Source organism: Ambystoma mexicanum, chromosome 8 (genome assembly GCF_040938575.1).
Source record: "Ambystoma mexicanum isolate Mex_15411 chromosome 8, UKY_AmexF1_1, whole genome shotgun sequence".
Classification (NCBI taxonomy): Eukaryota; Metazoa; Chordata; class Amphibia; order Caudata; family Ambystomatidae; genus Ambystoma; species Ambystoma mexicanum.
The window spans coordinates 591,109,781-591,126,716 of record NC_090929.1 but is presented as its reverse complement, the minus strand read 5'-3'; the positions used below and the strand labels follow the sequence as shown (position 1 = coordinate 591,126,716).

Below are 16,936 nucleotides of genomic sequence, written 5' to 3'. Positions count from 1 at the left end.
GCAGCCATGGGATGAAAAAACGTTGAAAGCTATGTATTTGAGCTGGCCACATCATGCTAGATCATCCAGCTGGAGAAATATCAATCAGCCTTACGAATTGGAAAACAATCCCCTATCCCTTTTGGAAGTCTTGCTGGTATAATTGGAAAACGTGCCCAAGAACGCAATATTTTGTTTATTTGTAAAAAGATAATCTTGGTGGTTGCAGGATTACTCAGAGATGGTGTCCAGGATTTGCCTTATAAATACATGTACGGTGCTATTACACTTAAAAATATATAAAAGCCTTTGTGGCAAGACATATATATCAGTTCTTAGCATTTTACTGATAAATCTGTGATTACTTTCTATAGCTTGTTTGCTAATATTGTATGTTTGCAACTGCATGTTTGTTTTGATCTTGAGATAAAGAACTAATGCAGTTTTGGAAAGAGCGGCTGGGTGTGCTGACGGTGGTTCTCTGCAGAGCAGGTGAGCTCTGCTTCCCTCCCTCCCCCCTTTCGTCGTTATTGCTTCCAGTATCAGCATCTCTACCAGTAGCTGCGGAGCATCGACTTCTTCGCTTTCCTGAACAGTACCAGCACCGCATCCCAGGCCTCTGAAGGATGTCCCTGGTCAAAGCCATGGCCCCCTCCTCCTCCGCCATCCAGATAAGCCGGTAAGGCAAAAATCCGCGTCCCCTACCCTATTTCCAACCTCCACACCTGGGCGGCAGGGGTATATATTTCAAACGGCCATGGTTGGACGGCTGGCCGGGTCCCATGCAGTACATTGCTGTCAAAGGCAGAGGTGCCGCTTGCTGCGATTGTGACGCCATATTGAAATGCCGTGCAATCGTTTTCTTGGCAGCCAAGTTCCCACGGAAGATAAACATTTTTACAAAAATATTTTAAAAAATATAGTAATGATTAATTATGTTAAAATGTAAATACACGAATATTATAATGGCGCAATACAGAAACAATATATGTTCAAAACATTAATATATGTTTAGTAGCAGAATGCAGTACTCTCATCACTTACTTCTCAAATAATATCTCATTTCTAATGTTCCCATTCTGTAAAAGGGACCTGACTAGTTCCTTGTTCAGCGGGTGTAGTAATGAAGGAAAACTGATTTTCAAGATGGCCGCTGCATTGGGAGGGCACTGAACTGAGCAGTTCAATTATTCTCAGAGGATGCTTATTACTGCTTCATTTTTTTATTAATTAATTTGTACTGTTTGCGTGTCCCATTTTTTTACCTATACAGTCTGAGACCGTTCTCGGGCTCGCCGAACTACCTTCTAAAGCATCTGATTGCCAACTGACAGATGTGATGTGTTATTTTATATGTTTGAAGCAGGGCACATGTGGTTACTGTCAGAAAAGGAGGGCTATCGGCGCGCTGACGGAGATGGCGTTGCTACTCACAGCAGCAAAAGTCAGGGAGGGGGGCGCGGCATGAATGAGCAGGCGAGTCGCCCTGCAGTCCCTATACAGCTCTTTTGAGGATCGATCGTTTTGCCACGCTTTAGCACAAAATTTACATGAATACGTAGCTTTGAAAGGTATTTGTTTTAAATATGCCTTGATTTATACTTAAACGCCCGGAATGATGCGGTGCACATGAAACGAAAACCGGAACAATTTTGCAAAGTCAGTGCAAAAGACACAAAGGAAGGACACATACAGCTGAAATCGAAAATATAACACAAAAAGCAACACACATTCCCGTGTTAAAATATTTGTGTGTGTTTTTTAAATAAACAACATTAAAAGCATAACACGTACTGGGAGAAAGTTCTAGGAGAAGCATATAGATATAGGAAACAAAAAAAAAGTTTAATCAAACTATAGAGCACGATTAGACAATGCTGTTAGTGTTTAAAGGTATTTGTACCGCGCACCATCACCAACAGAAATGGTCCCCAGGCGCTCACGCGGGTCTGCAAAGAAGAAGGTGGGGTAGGTTAGTCAGGGGAGGAGGGAGTAGGAAAGTGAGAGAAGTGGTGTGCTGTTGGCAGCTTCAGTTCGGTTTTCATTGTGTGCTGAGCTTTGGTGTGAAATCCATACATGCTGAAGGCAAGCGTCCCCAAACAGCACGATCCTCCCCGCAATGAGAGACAATGAAGGACTCTCCCAAAATGGGAATAAGGCCAAGACAGAGTGCGGGTGAGCGTAAATGGGAGTTTATCAATCAGAATAGGGCATGCAAAGAACTCTGCAAACTCCGAGAGCGCTCTGTCCGACAAAAGCAAAGACAGGCGTATATATTTACAAAAAACGTCATAAGAACCTACACACTATAGGGGGCACAAGTTTAATGGGATTGGGTGGCGACGACTAACTATAGGTGCTGCTGCGATGTGGTTGGCTTTGGCTGGAATACGTCGCTGGTCAGCCTCGTGGGTTGGGCTGGGCCTGGCAGGTCGGCTGAGTTCATCCGGACGGTGTTGTTGTGCCATTGTGGCCAGTGTCAGAGATGAATGTCTTTTCCTGACTTGGTTGCCCTATGCCATGCACACCGCAGTCATTCAGTCATTTCAATATTATTTTCTTCAGTAAATCTTCAAATAGGTTATACTACAGGTTAATGCAACACAGGAGGAATGTACCTTGTGAGGGGTCTGGGGGTAATACGTCAGGACATGGTTACCAGTGTCCTGTTGACCGGGGCCATAGGTCGAGGGGCTAAGCTTCAGGGCCTTGGACGGGCGGTACAGGTCTTCCTGCCTTGTTAGAAGTTGTTATGGATGTTTCGCTGTGTGTTGTCAAAGTGTTGGGTGTCCTGATTGCACAGGGCCATAAGTCTGAGATGGTCCGGTGGGTTGTGGGGTTTACGAGGGGGCGCGTGTGTTCAGGCAGAGGTTTACTGCTGAGCTGTAAATAATGCAGGTGGCGGGCCGCGGCCTTGGGTGCTACAGAGGGGATTACAAATCTTTGAAGCGGCTCCAGTCTGGTTGGGGGAGGTAAAGCAGTGCGGCGCGGCCTCTGTTCTCATGCCTTGGCAGCCTTCGCAGGGTGGGAGGGGGAATGGCCTTGCACGTATTTCACAAAGGTATCTCCCTCGTGTGTTGCCGATTTTGGGTAAAGACATCACAAACATTTGAACACTCTATAATACTTATTCAAATCAATACAAAACATGCATTTAAACTTTGCTGGATGTGTCTCGATTATACCCAGTCTGAGCACCTTATTCATACATTATGTTTTAACAACTACAGTATTTAGTTATATGCATATATATTTGCAGTAAGTGAGGTAGAATTAGGATTGGTGGAGTACATAGAAAATAACCCGCCACTGTTCGTGACGGTGGTGGCACATGTGGGGCCTAGACATGCACACATGACAAGCGCCTTCTCGTGCATCCTTCACATAAGCCCGCTGTATGGTTACATTCGTCTTCTCGTGTCCTCTAGCAGCATTAGTTCAGTTATGGCGCAAGCCCATAGAGTGTAAGTTTCCCAGTGATACACGTAACAAATAGATCCCTGGTGCGTTCCTTTGTTATTAGCACCCAACTGCAATGGTGTGGGCTCGCCATCGCTTATATCATGGAAGCATGCTTTCTTATGTTTATACATTTTACAGGCTTTTGTAATATAAGGGATTTTGTGGAAGAAAGCATACTTTGCGAGTGGTCTTGACATTAATATATAAAGACTGTTTGCCATCTGATGACCATTTTACTGTTCTTTTCATTTCCCTGGCCTGCTGGCCGGGTCATGCTGGGAGCGATGATACACTGCGGGAGGTGAACTGATACAATGTTAGTGTATTACGCTAGCTCATGTCCGTCTTGTTCGTGGGAACGTGCTCGCAGCGGATCTGCCAGGGTGCTGCGGCGACAGGGATGACTGAGACTCTCCAAGGGTGGGAGCCGCGCTACAGTGCGCTGAGCTCACACCATCTTTGCCAGACAAAATGGTTTCCGGGCCTAGCTAAATTTTAATACATGTGGACAATCAATACGTGTGGGCAATGTCTCCAGCGGGTGAACCCTCCATCACCTGTGCCCGGGTGGCATGAAGGGACGCCCAATGAGCCATAGCCCTCACCTGGGGAGAAGACGCAGGCGAGGGGGGTCTCCTGGACCAGTCCTCCCCTACATTTCCCCCCTTTCGTTACTTAAGTAACGAATTCTTTAAATCTTCTATCCTCCTACATTCTGCTTCGTCCATCACTGCCTCATCCCATGCGGGAGTTCCTTTGATGGGCATCCATGCTCTGCACACCCCCCTTAAGCTCTCACCTCTCCTGGCGTATTCATCTGGAGTACACGTTAGATATATACATCCACCATCTCCTTCCAAATCTACCCAAACTTCCTCGTACCATTCTAGTATACGGGGCTCTTTGATGGTGGTGTGCCACAACTTATCTACAATATCCTTATCGTGGTACATAGGCACCAGTTGGTACCTGGGTGTGTTATCTATCCCTGTTTGTACTTGTGCTTCTTGCATCGTTTTTATTGTACCGTGTGAGTTGCCCACTGTCACCATCATCATTGCACCATTTGGTACTGCGTTAGCACAAACTCGAAGACCCACCTGGCACAGGCAAAAAATTAAAAGGAGGAACACCACAGCTGGCATCAAAAATTTCACAGTTATTCCAAGCCATGAGGGGACCCAGGAGAAGATGTTATCGAACCATGTGCTGTCTTCTGCTCCACCTTCCATTTTCATTTTTTCTCCTAGGTTGTGGACTGCTTCGATCACATGGGACAGGGAGCCGTTCTCTGCGTCTTCAGAGGGTACGAAAGTGCAGCAGGCACTTCCTATTTTTCGGCAAACACCGCCGTCCATCGCCGTCAACAGGTCCAGGACATACCTGTTTTGCATGGTCATCAGTCGTAAAGCTCTTAGTTCCACTTTTATTATGTTGAACCCTTCTTCAGTGTCGTTTGCCAGTTGAATCAATTCCCAGCGGGTTATCTGGAGCCATTTTGCGTTTGCCCTTGCTTGGACACTTGAGACGAGCGAGGCAAAAAATGTTTCTGCTGAGCTGAATAATCGATATTTGTGTGGGATCTGAGCCAGTAGTTCTGATGATGCCTTTGATATGTAATTTGATGCTCGTCTGTTACGGGTCAGCACCTCTCTCTTGCTTCCGGAAGACAGGACATATATTTGTGACTCTGCAGTTGGTTGAGCCACGCTCTGTTGCATGCGTTCCTGTGTCCGTTTGCTCCCATCGATGTGGCTTTCTGGTATCACCATTAGGGCTGAGTGCAGAGTGGCCATTGAGCAGCTGCCACTCCATGAGGGGGGGAGGTGTAGGTATGCCTGGTTGCCGCATACCCAGTACGTGTCCATAAGGGCCGCAGTCCCTTTTCTTAGATCTGGGATGGTGAGGGTCTTGTTACAGCTCTTGTTTGTTCCCATGGAGGTCCTCCCTTCTCCTTTAAAACACAGTTCATAGTCCATTTCGCTCTGTAGTTTGAAAGGTTTTTCGATGGCGGTTACCCAAGTTAGTTTTGAAATGTGTTCTTTCCATACTGGTGTACATGTTTCTTCTATCCACTGCAATTTCTCCGGTGCCACACCTCTCAGTGCTTCCGCTTTGCACACTACTTCTTCATCCTTCCGCTTGGTATCAGAAAAAAGTGTCCCTTCAATTACAAAAAATGGTTCTTTTAGACATACCACCCCTGCCGTTTTTGGGTAGCACATTTTCTCGTTCTGCAGCATTTGAAAAGTCACTTCATGTGTCTAGAAGGTGTTCTTAATCCTGCATAACGTGAGATGAAGGAGACATTGGGCATCTATAATTGGCAACTCTTTGGGTAACAATACTTTGGGTGTACCTGATGCGTGAGGGATGAGGGAGCAGACATAACAACTCTCGTTTGTTGTTTGTTTAGCTGTGGCACTCATATCTGCATACCACTTATTTGTTTGGTGGGGGTGTCGTGGGTCTTCCATCTTATCTAGACCTAGCCCATAGTACTCATCATACTTCCTCCTCCCTGCTTCCCTCTTCCGTCTGTTGTTCTTGTTCCTCATGTACTTCCCAACTCCCTGGGCAAGGGACAAACTAGACCCCCTTTTCTCATTCCCGCCCCCCTTAGCCCATGCATCATATAATATTTCATGTATTGCTAGTAGCTTTTCCTCTTCCTTCCTGACGTTATCTGGCAGGTTGTTGTTTAGTATGGGGGGCAGGCTGGCTGGTGGGGGTGTTATACAACCATGATATGGCAGACGGGTTTCGGTCATTTAAACTGTGGGCATTGTAATTAGATACCCCTGGTGGAGACACTGTGTTGTTCTGCATTCCACCTTGTGGCTTTTTTCTTTGTACGATGACAGCACTGGATGGTGTGGTATGATACCCCCATACAAGTTTAGTTCCGTCCCATATCAAAAAATCACCTTCCCTTGTATTGGCCCTTGTAGTTGTATTGGGCCCAGTAGTGCTGTTAATCCCTCCCCCCTCGTTCATCTCGATAGAGATGAACGCTACAAACCAATATGTAACCAGGCCAAACATTAGCATAAAAAACAATGTGATGCATACAGATAATCCACACTCATACGAATATCTGCATCTCTCATGTACTAATTCTCTCATTCTACTAATTCTAACCGTTGCAGGCTGCCCGTTAGATGCCATGGAAGCTCCTGTTTGAGATATAAAAGTGCATTAAGTGCATGCATGTAAACATTTTGCTAGCACCATCAGTGCCAATATATATTTGACGGGGAATGGAAGCGGGTGGGGATGCGGGGAGGGGTATTCACAGACAAGGGTGTATACAGGCCATAATTTGGTCATTCCATTAATTATATACAACTCAACAAGATAAAAGAGAGAACACATTTTTTTTTATTTTTTTTTTTTTTTTTTTTTTATGTATCCTTATCAGTTATTCTCCCATTCAAGTCCAGTACCAACGCACACACACACAAGTTCATATTCAGACATTCTGCTCAGTTGCATCGTTTGCTGTTGTCTGTGCCTCCTCATCTACCTCCTCTTGTACATTGCTATATGCCTTCCGTACATCGGTCAAGTGCACCCAGTACCTCAAGCCCTTCACCTTCACTGCCGTGGGCGTGCAAAATATTACCTCGTATGGGCCATGGAATCGTGGTGCATTCCACCGACGCACAAAGCTTCTGACATAAATTGAGTCGCCTGGCATCAGCTGTAGCTGTTGCTCTGGCTCCGTGACAGATCCTGTTACGTTTCCCTCTTCTCTAGTGAAGGGTGGGGAGAGTTGCTTTGATATCATGCGCGCTGCCCTTGTCAATTTCCTTAAATAGTCTGTGAACTCATCTCCCAATATTGCGGTGCTTCTGTGAGCATCTGAGTGTTCGCGCAGTGGAGAGTGTGCTGTGTTCATTCGTCTCCCAGTCACGATCTCGTGCGGGGACAAATGGTGGTCTTTGCTTGGCTGATTTCTCAATTCAAATAGCGCAAGGGGTAGACAGTAAATCCAATTCTTCTTCAATGAAAAGCATAGTTTTGATAACCTGCCCTTTAATAGTCCGTTCATCTTTTCCACTACGCCATTACTTTGAGGATGATAAATCGAACACAATTTATGTTTTATTCCCAATAATGTAGTTACTTCCTTGAAAAGCTCATTCACAAAATGAGTGCCGTTGTCTGAGCGAATAACGTCACAAATTCCCCAGCGCGGGAACACTTCCCTTACTAGGAACTTGGCGGCGCTCTTGGCATCAGGTCGCGCACAGGGTCCTGCTTCCACCCACCTTGAAAATGGGCACACAACCACGATCATGTACCGCGCGCCATTACACCTTTCCCCCATGTCTGCGTAATCTATATGCAGTTCTCTGAATGGGCCAATGGGTTTAGGAATTGTTCCCCGGAGAGTACGTAATGTCATTCCTGAATTGTATATTTGGCATGTTGTACATTCCATTGCCAATCGAGACACATGCTCCTGGAGACAGGGCACGAACCATTCTTCCTGTATTTCTGCTGCGATATGCTGTTTGGTGTTATGTGCAGGGAAGTGTAGCTGTTGAAATGCAATTTCTAGTAACTGTATTGGCATTACCACTTTCCCCGAGTTATTTTGCCGCCACAGCAGGTCTGTTCCCGACTTGCTGCACCCCCGGTTTGTCCACATCAATTTTTCCTCTGCACTAGCTCCTTCCTGCAATTCTAGTATTTGTGATATGGGCATCATGTTGTATCCTTCTGGGGGCTCTTCGTCTCTCTTGTGCTTAAGCATGTACTCACCTGTGTCATATTTCTGAAAATAGGAAGCCTCCTTGGCGGCAGCGTCCGCTGCCGCGTTCCCCAAAGACACAACATCTGTGTTGGATGTATGTGCTTGGCCCTTTACTATTGCTACTGCAGTAGGGTTCTGTAGGGCCTCAATTAGCTCTTTCAACAATTCTGCATGCTGTACTGGTGTTCCGTCTGCCCGTCTAAATCCCCTACGCCCCCATCTTGCTAGACCTCCATGTACTGTTGTCGTCATGTAAGCTGAGTCTGTGTATATTGTCACTGCACAACCCTTTGCTGCATGTAGTGCTTCTATGAGCGCAATCAGTTCTGCTGCCTGTGTGGAGTAATGTTATGGGAGGCGGTATTGTACTAGTGTTTCATACTCACCATCTTCTAACCTCACTACTGCCATGCCAACGTGTTTTTCTCCCGTGTCCACGTCAATTGATGCAGACCCATCTACAAAGTACACTTCCCCCTCGCTTAGAGCGTTCTCAAACACCACTGTGTCCTCCCCTCTTTCTCCTGTGTAAGTTGCGCATTCGTGGTTCTGCATGTCTTCTAGTGTGCACGCTTCTGTAATGAATGTGGCGGGGTTCACTGTCTTGCATCTCACTATATGGATGTTGGCGCTGGACAATATAATCTCGTAGGCTGTCGCCCGCTGTGTGGTCAGTGTGCTTTTTGATCTCTCAAGTATTGCAAATAATGAATGTTCCACAAACAATGTCACAGAGCAACCCATTACTATTGTAGCACTTTTCTCAATCGCGAACGCGGCTGCAGCGAGTGATTGCTCGCACGCGAAATGGCCCTGCATCACGGCATCTAAAGTACCACTATAGTAAGCCAATGGCTTGTGTCCTAAGGACGTTTTTTGTGTCAGTACTGCTGTCATGAGTGTTTCCTTGCAGAGTGAGAATAGGTAAAATTTGCGTCCATAATCAGGGTTTGCTAATACTGGAGCGCTTGAAATTAGCTCCTTCTATGATTGAAATGATTCGCTCATCTCTTCTGACCATTGTATTTTTTCATTCTCCTGTTGTGCTTCCTTGAGTGCTTGTAGGAGGGGCCTCGTGTATGCTGCATAATCTAATATCCATGCTTGGCAATAGTTGCACATCCCCAATAATTTCTGCATATCTTTCACTGTTGTGGGTGCTCCTACTGATCTTATTGCTTCTACCCTGTCGGGAATTATTCTTTTTCCATCCTTTGATATGAGCTGTCCCAGGTATAAGACCTCAGTCAGGCAGTACTGTAGCTTCTCCTTGTCTACCTTGTATCCCTTGTTGGCCAGTAAAGTCAGGAGCGTTGTTGAATCTTTTCTACATGTTGCTTCGTCTTGTGCACACACTAATAGATCGTCTACATACTGAATAATCGTACTCTCAACTGATAGGTTTCCCAAGTCTTCATGCAATATGCGGTTGAATATGCTCGGGCTCTCACAGTATCCCTGTGGTAGTCTGCAGTGTTCATATCTCTTACCCCCCAGTGTGAAGGCTGTAAGGTATCTACTCTCTTCAGCCAGGGGTATTAAGAAAAATGCGTTTTTCAAGTCTACTACTGTGAAATGTGATGCCACTTTCGGGATGCTGCATAGTATCGATGCAGGGTTCGGGACTAGAGGGAACTCCTTCTGAATTACATCATTGAGGGGGCGTAAGTCCTGTATCATCCTCCAAGACCCTCCTTTCGCTTTTTTGATTGGATAAATACATGTGTTACATGGGGAGTTTGAAGGCACTATTATCCCTTGTGCTAGTAGTGCATTTATTGTTTCTTTTATCCCTTCTTCAGCTTCACGGGAAAATGGATACTGTTTAACTCGGGGTAAAATTGCTCCTTGCTTTAGTTTTATTACCACAGGTTGTACTCCGTGCAACAGCCCTACATCATGGGGGCCTGTTGTCCATAAATTGTTTGGTACGAGCCTCATGTCGTCATCAAAAAATGACGGTGGTGCTCCTACCACTGTCATCAATTGGACGGGGGTCTCCCTGGCTTGGATTAAAATGTCACAGGGCATCGCTATTTCCATTACTATCTCGCCATCCCCTTCTGTGTCTGAAAAGAGATCCTCATCTGTTACCTCTCGTAGGGCGATGTTGGCGTTTGTACACAGCACTGTGCGCCACTCACATCCTTCCCTGTCCACTCCAATCACAGCGATCCTTTTCGCTGATACCTGTACAGCGCGCAAGTCCAATGATACCACTGATCCTGGTGCTGCGTTGGGACATACTATGGGGCGGAAGAGGAATTCCGCTGGAATCCTCCAGTCCATGCTTCTTAGCTCTGGAATTATGAGGGCCAAAGTCTTTAGCCCTTCAATGAACATTTCCTCATTTTGTGGCAGCCCTCGTATTTCCTGTGTGGTTGTGTAGGCTTGCACTACCAGCATCGCACGCAAGGGGCATATCCCGGGTGTAGAACACACTATTCCTCTCTCGGTAAATGATATGGTCATGTTAAGTTTACTCAGGAGGTCCCTCCCTAATAAATTTACTGGTGAGTTTTCATAGTACAGTAAGGGTGCCTTTACAGTTTTACCCCCCACTGTTACATCCAATGCTTCTGTGTAAGGAACTTCAATTACAGCCCCAGAGAACCCCTGCGTCTCTAACTTCCTGTTAGATAACGGGAACCGGCCCTCTCTGACACATGATTTCTCCGCTCCCGAATCAACCATGAATATGAACTGCTTGTCTCCTATCTGCGCCCCTACCAATGGTTCCTCTGCTGCATTGTAGGTGGTGGATAGAACTGGACACGCAAGTGTTCTCTGTGGGCTGTCCTATGCGGGGTGTCTCATTGCCCCCCCTTCATTAAAGACACTTCCGGAAACCACTGACATGCCGTTGTAAGGTGCTGGCGCGGGGGCCCCGTTTGCATGTACCGCGAAAGGGTTACCTGGCGTGTATTGCACACTGTCATTGTTTTGTGGGTGGTTCTGTGTTCTGTACTGGGGTCCCTGTTGCTGGCCAGCATTACCCTGGCCTGGGTTTCTCAGTTGCTGTTGTCCCATCGGAAGGCCATATGGGCTTCCCGGGTGGGGATGGCCATATTGTTCTACCTCTTGGAACCCGTTGTTGGGTCTGCTTCTGCACTCTCTAGAGTAATGCCCCCTTCGCCCGCAATTCCAGCAACTTCCTTGTGCACCTCTAGGACCCTGCCATCCATTTCCTCCCATTCCCCCGTACTCCGGTCCACCTCCTCTTCGGCCCCTGTACCCACCTCGTCCCCCTCGAGGGGTCCACTCTTGCCACTGCGGACCTCCGCCTTGCTCCTGCTCATTCCACTGCCGCTGTCCTGTTCCCGCCCAATTAGTTGCCACCCTTCCTTGTAGTGCTATCAGCCCCTCCTCCTCATCATCTCCCTCCCTGCTGTGTGGGAGCGCGGCTACTGCTGCTGCAACCTTCACCAACTTTGTCTGTACTAACTTCGCCTCGCCTGCCAATCTTTTCTGCGCCACCTCCTTCTCCCTCTCCTTGATTCGTTTACAATGGTGTACTATTATGCTCTGAATTTCTGGCCATCCCTTTGCTTCAATACCTGCTATCTTGTCGAGCGCCTTCTGCACTTCCTTTGGGAGCCCTCTTTTTATAATGAAGTAAAATAAAGATGTCGATTGATACCAGGGCGTGCCCGTTTCTGCTCTCCACATCTCTTGGACCCGAAAAATGTAATCCATAGCCTCCTCCCCGTCATTTATTGTACACTGCATCACTGACTGTAAGTCTGGCGTATCTGGGAATGTTTCGCGTAAGGCATCCCACACCCTGGCACGCACTGTGTTAAAGGAGGCCCCATCATGGCGGTCACAGTCTAACGTTACTCCCAGGAAACCGGCTTTTACCCATACTCTTTCAGCCTGATCGCCCACTGCTGATACGAGCAGACTTTTCACATCTCCTATAGCTAGGGGTACCCCAGCAGTATGTTTCTCAAAGGCGTATATCCACTTACTTGCCCCTCCTGATAACGGGGGCAATAGCTTTAATAAATTGGCTTTATCCATCTGCGCCCATGGGATATAGTTAGGCCTCCCTCCTCCCCTGTGTATCAACGGGAGCTGTAGCCTTCCTTTCGTCGTTGCATCCGGACCCGTTTTGGCTGCTGAGGTTCCCAGTGATGCCATTTTCCCCACTCTGTTCCTTAATCGCCCCGTCCACTCATCATCCAGTGTTCTCATCGAACACGTACCATCCCCCCCTTCGCTTCCCCCTCCCATTGCCATGCTCAACCTGTCGCTTTCTTCTAACTCGTCCCTTATGTCACATAGTAATTCCTCTCTGTCCCCCATAGGCCTTTCTTCATTGTCAGTATCTTCCTCTCGCGTCCCTATTTCAATTATTCGTGTCGGTTCTTCTTCAATTCTGAACAGTATCTCACCTTTTTTCCACCCCTCTTCAGGTTTTCTATTCTCACTTGGCGCTCTAGACGTGCGCCCTGATCTAGCCGCATTAAGTGCTGTTTGCCCACACATGTCCTTTATCCTTGAGAGCTCATCTTTTGCTATTGACAGTCTTGACTGTAAATCATCTGTGAGCTTCTCTATGTCTACCCTTTGTGTACTCGCCTGGCCTCGCTCTCTCGTACTTTCATATGGTGGGGGTGCCGTGGGCCGGTGGGGTGTAGTAGTTGTCGGGGGAGGCACATATGTGGGGTCACTGTATCCTTCTGCAGGTACAGGCTTGTTTAATATCGGGTACAAACTTATTACCTCTACTGGTGGCGCTACACTTGACACTTCTTTGACATCTTTCTGTATCAGTAGTGGATTGTCTGTGGTGGACGGGAGATCAGGATTTAATGCTGGTGTTTTAGGCGGTGGTATCTCTTCAAATAACCTCCAAAGATCTAATATTTCCCTCCTATTTTGCAACTGCTTCCCCTTGTACTTCAAATAAATGCATGTGGTCACCATATCCAGAACACTCTTATCAAATGACCCTCCCTCTGGCCATATCTGGGGTAACCCCTCTCCTTTCAGCTCAGTTATCCATTGGTCGTGATATTTCTTAATCCGTTCTGCGTACCCTGGGAGATTCTTACAAATATGTGATAAGGGTGTTTCAGCCCCCATCTCTGTGCCCTCCTAGTGCTTGTGTGTCTCTGTGTGTCTGCAACTACAATGTAAATGTAATATCAATATTATTTTTTGTATTCTACTTCACATTCAATGTTAGGCTCGTTTGGGCTCTCCCCCCCTTGACTGCACAATACAAAACTGACTGTACACAGTTTCTACTCTGTTCTCTTTGGGGGGCACATACAAGAGCAACCCATCATTTATTTTGACAATATCAACCCGGAAATCAAAAGGTACCCACTCACTTCACTATATCAACGTTGTCTTCAAAAATTTTTATCCGGTCACACTTACCATGACCATTTAACTATTATACATTTATAGCCGTTTTACGCATTCGCAACATCAAACTGTCTTCTGACACATACGAGGTGCACACACCTCTTGGTACCACTCAATTCACCATTCAAGCTGCCCTCCCTTTCCTCCCTAGCCGGCTGTCCCTGTCCGTCTTATTTGAATATATGGATGCGCATGTATATATATATATATGTTAGCCTGCTCTCCCCCCTTCTAGTAGGACTCTTTTTCTCTTACTTTTCCCCTAAGTTTGTGTTAATCTCACTTTTTATTCTCTCCTACCCCTAAAGAAAAGAAAAGAAAGAAGTAATAGCGGTCACTAATATATTCGCAGTGCCCCCTTTTGCTGAGCACTTTTATCTTATAATCCACTTCTTCATATATTCCCAGTACTAGTCAAGATAGCACTATGCGGCGCCGCCTTCCACCCCCTTTCGGAGCTAGGTTCCCGTCACTTTTATCTCTTATTCACCTCGTAATCCTAATGGCCATATGCAAAGAAAAAGCAAGGAAAATTTAAGATGATCCTTAGTAGATCTGCGTACCCCCTCTTCGTTACCTGTCCTACACTTCTCTCCCCGCTCCCCTTACAATCGCTCGCACTCAGTACTCACGTGCCCGTCTTGAACCGATAGTCTCCGAAACTGGGTCCGTCCAGGCAGTGTCGCCGTCAGCTCAACAGTCAGCCCCGGCTCCGGCGAGCGGTACTCAAAGGGGATTTTTCAACCGGGATCCCGTACCCTCTCTCTATTGAGTGCGCACTTCTTAGTGTACCGGTCGCCGTTGGCGGGCAGCTTCCCGGAGCCGGCTCACCGTGCGTATCCCTTTTCGACCGGAGATTCTCGTGCCAAAAGGGGATGGTAATGTTAGGTTGGGAAATACTAATAATAATAAAAATCACGCTTTCGGGGTCACCACTGAAGGCAAGCGTCCCCAAACAGCACGATCCTCCCCGCAATGAGAGACAATGAAGGACTCTCCCAAAATGGGAATAAGGCCAAGACAGAGTGCGGGTGAGCGTAAATGGGAGTTTATCAATCAGAATAGGGCATGCAAAGAACTCTGCAAACTCCGAGAGCGCTCTGTCCGACAATAGCAAAGACAGGCGTACATATTTACAAAAAATGTCATAAGAACCTACACACTATAGGGGGCACAAGTTTAATGGGATTGGGTGGCGACAACTAACTATAGGTGCTGCTGCGATGTGGTTGGCTTTGGCTGGAAGACGTCACTGGTCAGCCTCGTGGGTTGGGCTGGGCCTGGCAGGTCGGCTGAGTTCATCCGGACGGTGGTGTTGTGCCATTGTGGCCAGTGTCAGAGATGAATGTCTTTTCCTGACTTGGTTGCCCTATGCCATGCACACCGCAGTCATTCAGTCATTTCAATATTATTTTCTTCAGTAAATCTTCAAATAGGTTATACTACAGGTTAATGCAACACAGGAGGAATGTACCTTGTGAAGGGTCTGGGGGTAATACGTCAGGACATGGTTACCAGTGTCCTGTTGACCGGGGCCATAGGTCGAGGGGCTAAGCTTCAGGGCCTTGGACGGGCGGTACAGGTCTTCCTGCCTTGTTAGAAGTTGTTATGGATGTTTCGCTGTGTGTTGTCAAAGTGTTGGGTGTCCTGTTTGCACAGGGCCATAAGTCTGAGATGGTCCGGTGGGTTGTGGGGTTTACGAGGGGGCGCGTGTGTTCAGGCAGAGGTTTACTGCTGAGCTGAAAATAATGCAGGTGGCGGGCCGCGGCCTTGGGTGCTACAGAGGGGATTACAAATCTTTGAAGCGGCTCCAGTCTGGTTGGGGGAGGTAAAGCAGTGCGGCGCGGCCTCTGTTCTCATGGCTTGGCAGCCTTCGCAGGGTGGGAGGGGGAATGGCCTTGCACGTATTTCACAAAGGTATCTCCCTCGTGTGTTGCCGATTTTAGGTAAAGACATCACAAACATTTGAACACTCTATAATACTTATTCAAATCAATACAAAACATGCATTTAAACTTTGCTGGATGTGTCTCGATTATACCCAGTCTGAGCACCTTATTCATACATTATGTTTTAACAACTACAGTATTTAGTTATATGCATATATATTTGCAGTAAGTGAGGTAGAATTAGGATTGGTGGAGTACATAGAAAATAACCCGCCACTGTTCGTGACGGTGGTGGCACATGTGGGGCCTAGACATGCACACATGACAAGCGCCTTCTCGTGCATCCTTCACATAAGCCCTCTGTATGGTTACATTCGTCTTCTCGTGTCCTCTAGCAGCATTAGTTCAGTTATGGCGCAAGCCCATAGAGTGTAAGTTTCCCAGTGATACACGTAACAAATAGATCCCTGGTGCGTTCCTTTGTTATTAGCACCCAACTGCAATGGTGTGGGCTCGCCATCGCTTATATCATGGAAGCATGCTTTCTTATGTTTATACATTTTACAGGCTTTTGTAATATAAGGGATTTTGTGGAAGAAAGCATACTTTGCGAGTGGTCTTGACATTAATATATAAAGACTGTTTGCCATCTGATGACCATTTTACTGTTCTTTTCATTTCCCTGGCCTGCTGGCCGGGTCATGCTGGGAGCGATGATACACTGCGGGAGGTGAACTGATACAATGTTAGTGTATTACGCTAGCTCATGTCCGTCTTGTTCGTGGGAACGTGCTCGCAGCGGATCTGCCAGGGTGCTGCGGCGACAGGGATGACTGAGACTCTCCAAGGGTGGGAGCCGCGCTACAGTGCGCTGAGCTCACACCATCTTTGCCAGACAAAATGGTTTCCGGGCCTAGCTAAATTTTAATACATGTGGACAATCAATACGTGTGGGCAATGTCTCCAGCGGGTGAACCCTCCATCACCTGGGCCCGGGTGGCATGAAGGGACGCCCAATGAGCCATAGCCCTCACCTGGGGAGAAGACGCAGGCGAGGGGGGTCTCCTGGACCAGTCCTCCCCTACATTTCCCCCCTTTCGTTACTTAAGTAACGAATTCTTTAAATCTTCTATCCTCCTACATTCTGCTTCGTCCATCACTGCCTCATCCCATGCGGGAGTTCCTTTGATGGGCATCCATGCTCTGCACACCCCCCTTAAGCTCTCACCTCTCCTGGCGTATTCATCTGGAGTACACGTTAGATATATACATCCACCATCTCCTTCCAAATCTACCCAAACTTCCTCGTACCATTCTAGTATACAGGGCTCTTTGATGGTGGTGTGCCACAACTTATCTACAATATCCTTATCGTGGTACATAGGCACCAGTTGGTACCTGGGTGTGTTATCTATCCCTGTTTCTGGGCCTAGCTAAATTTTAATACATGTGGACAATCAATACG

At 47.0% G+C, this 16,936-nt stretch overlaps 1 protein-coding gene across 2 annotated transcripts in view; it reads left to right on the top strand.

Annotated features, from left to right (window-relative positions):
• The first annotated feature begins 431 nt into the window (after window positions 1-431).
• Window positions 432-16,936, top strand: part of ACOT7 (acyl-CoA thioesterase 7) — a 1,725,032-nt gene continuing 1,708,527 nt past the window's right edge. Inside the window, exon 1 of one of the 2 annotated variants that reach the window (XM_069610292.1) lies at window positions 432-658. In XM_069610292.1, coding sequence (XP_069466393.1) covers window positions 606-658 — 53 coding nt within the window. In that variant the 5' untranslated portion in view covers window positions 432-605. The remainder of the gene's footprint in view (window positions 659-16,936) is intronic. The other variant, XM_069610291.1, reaches the window with a different exon arrangement.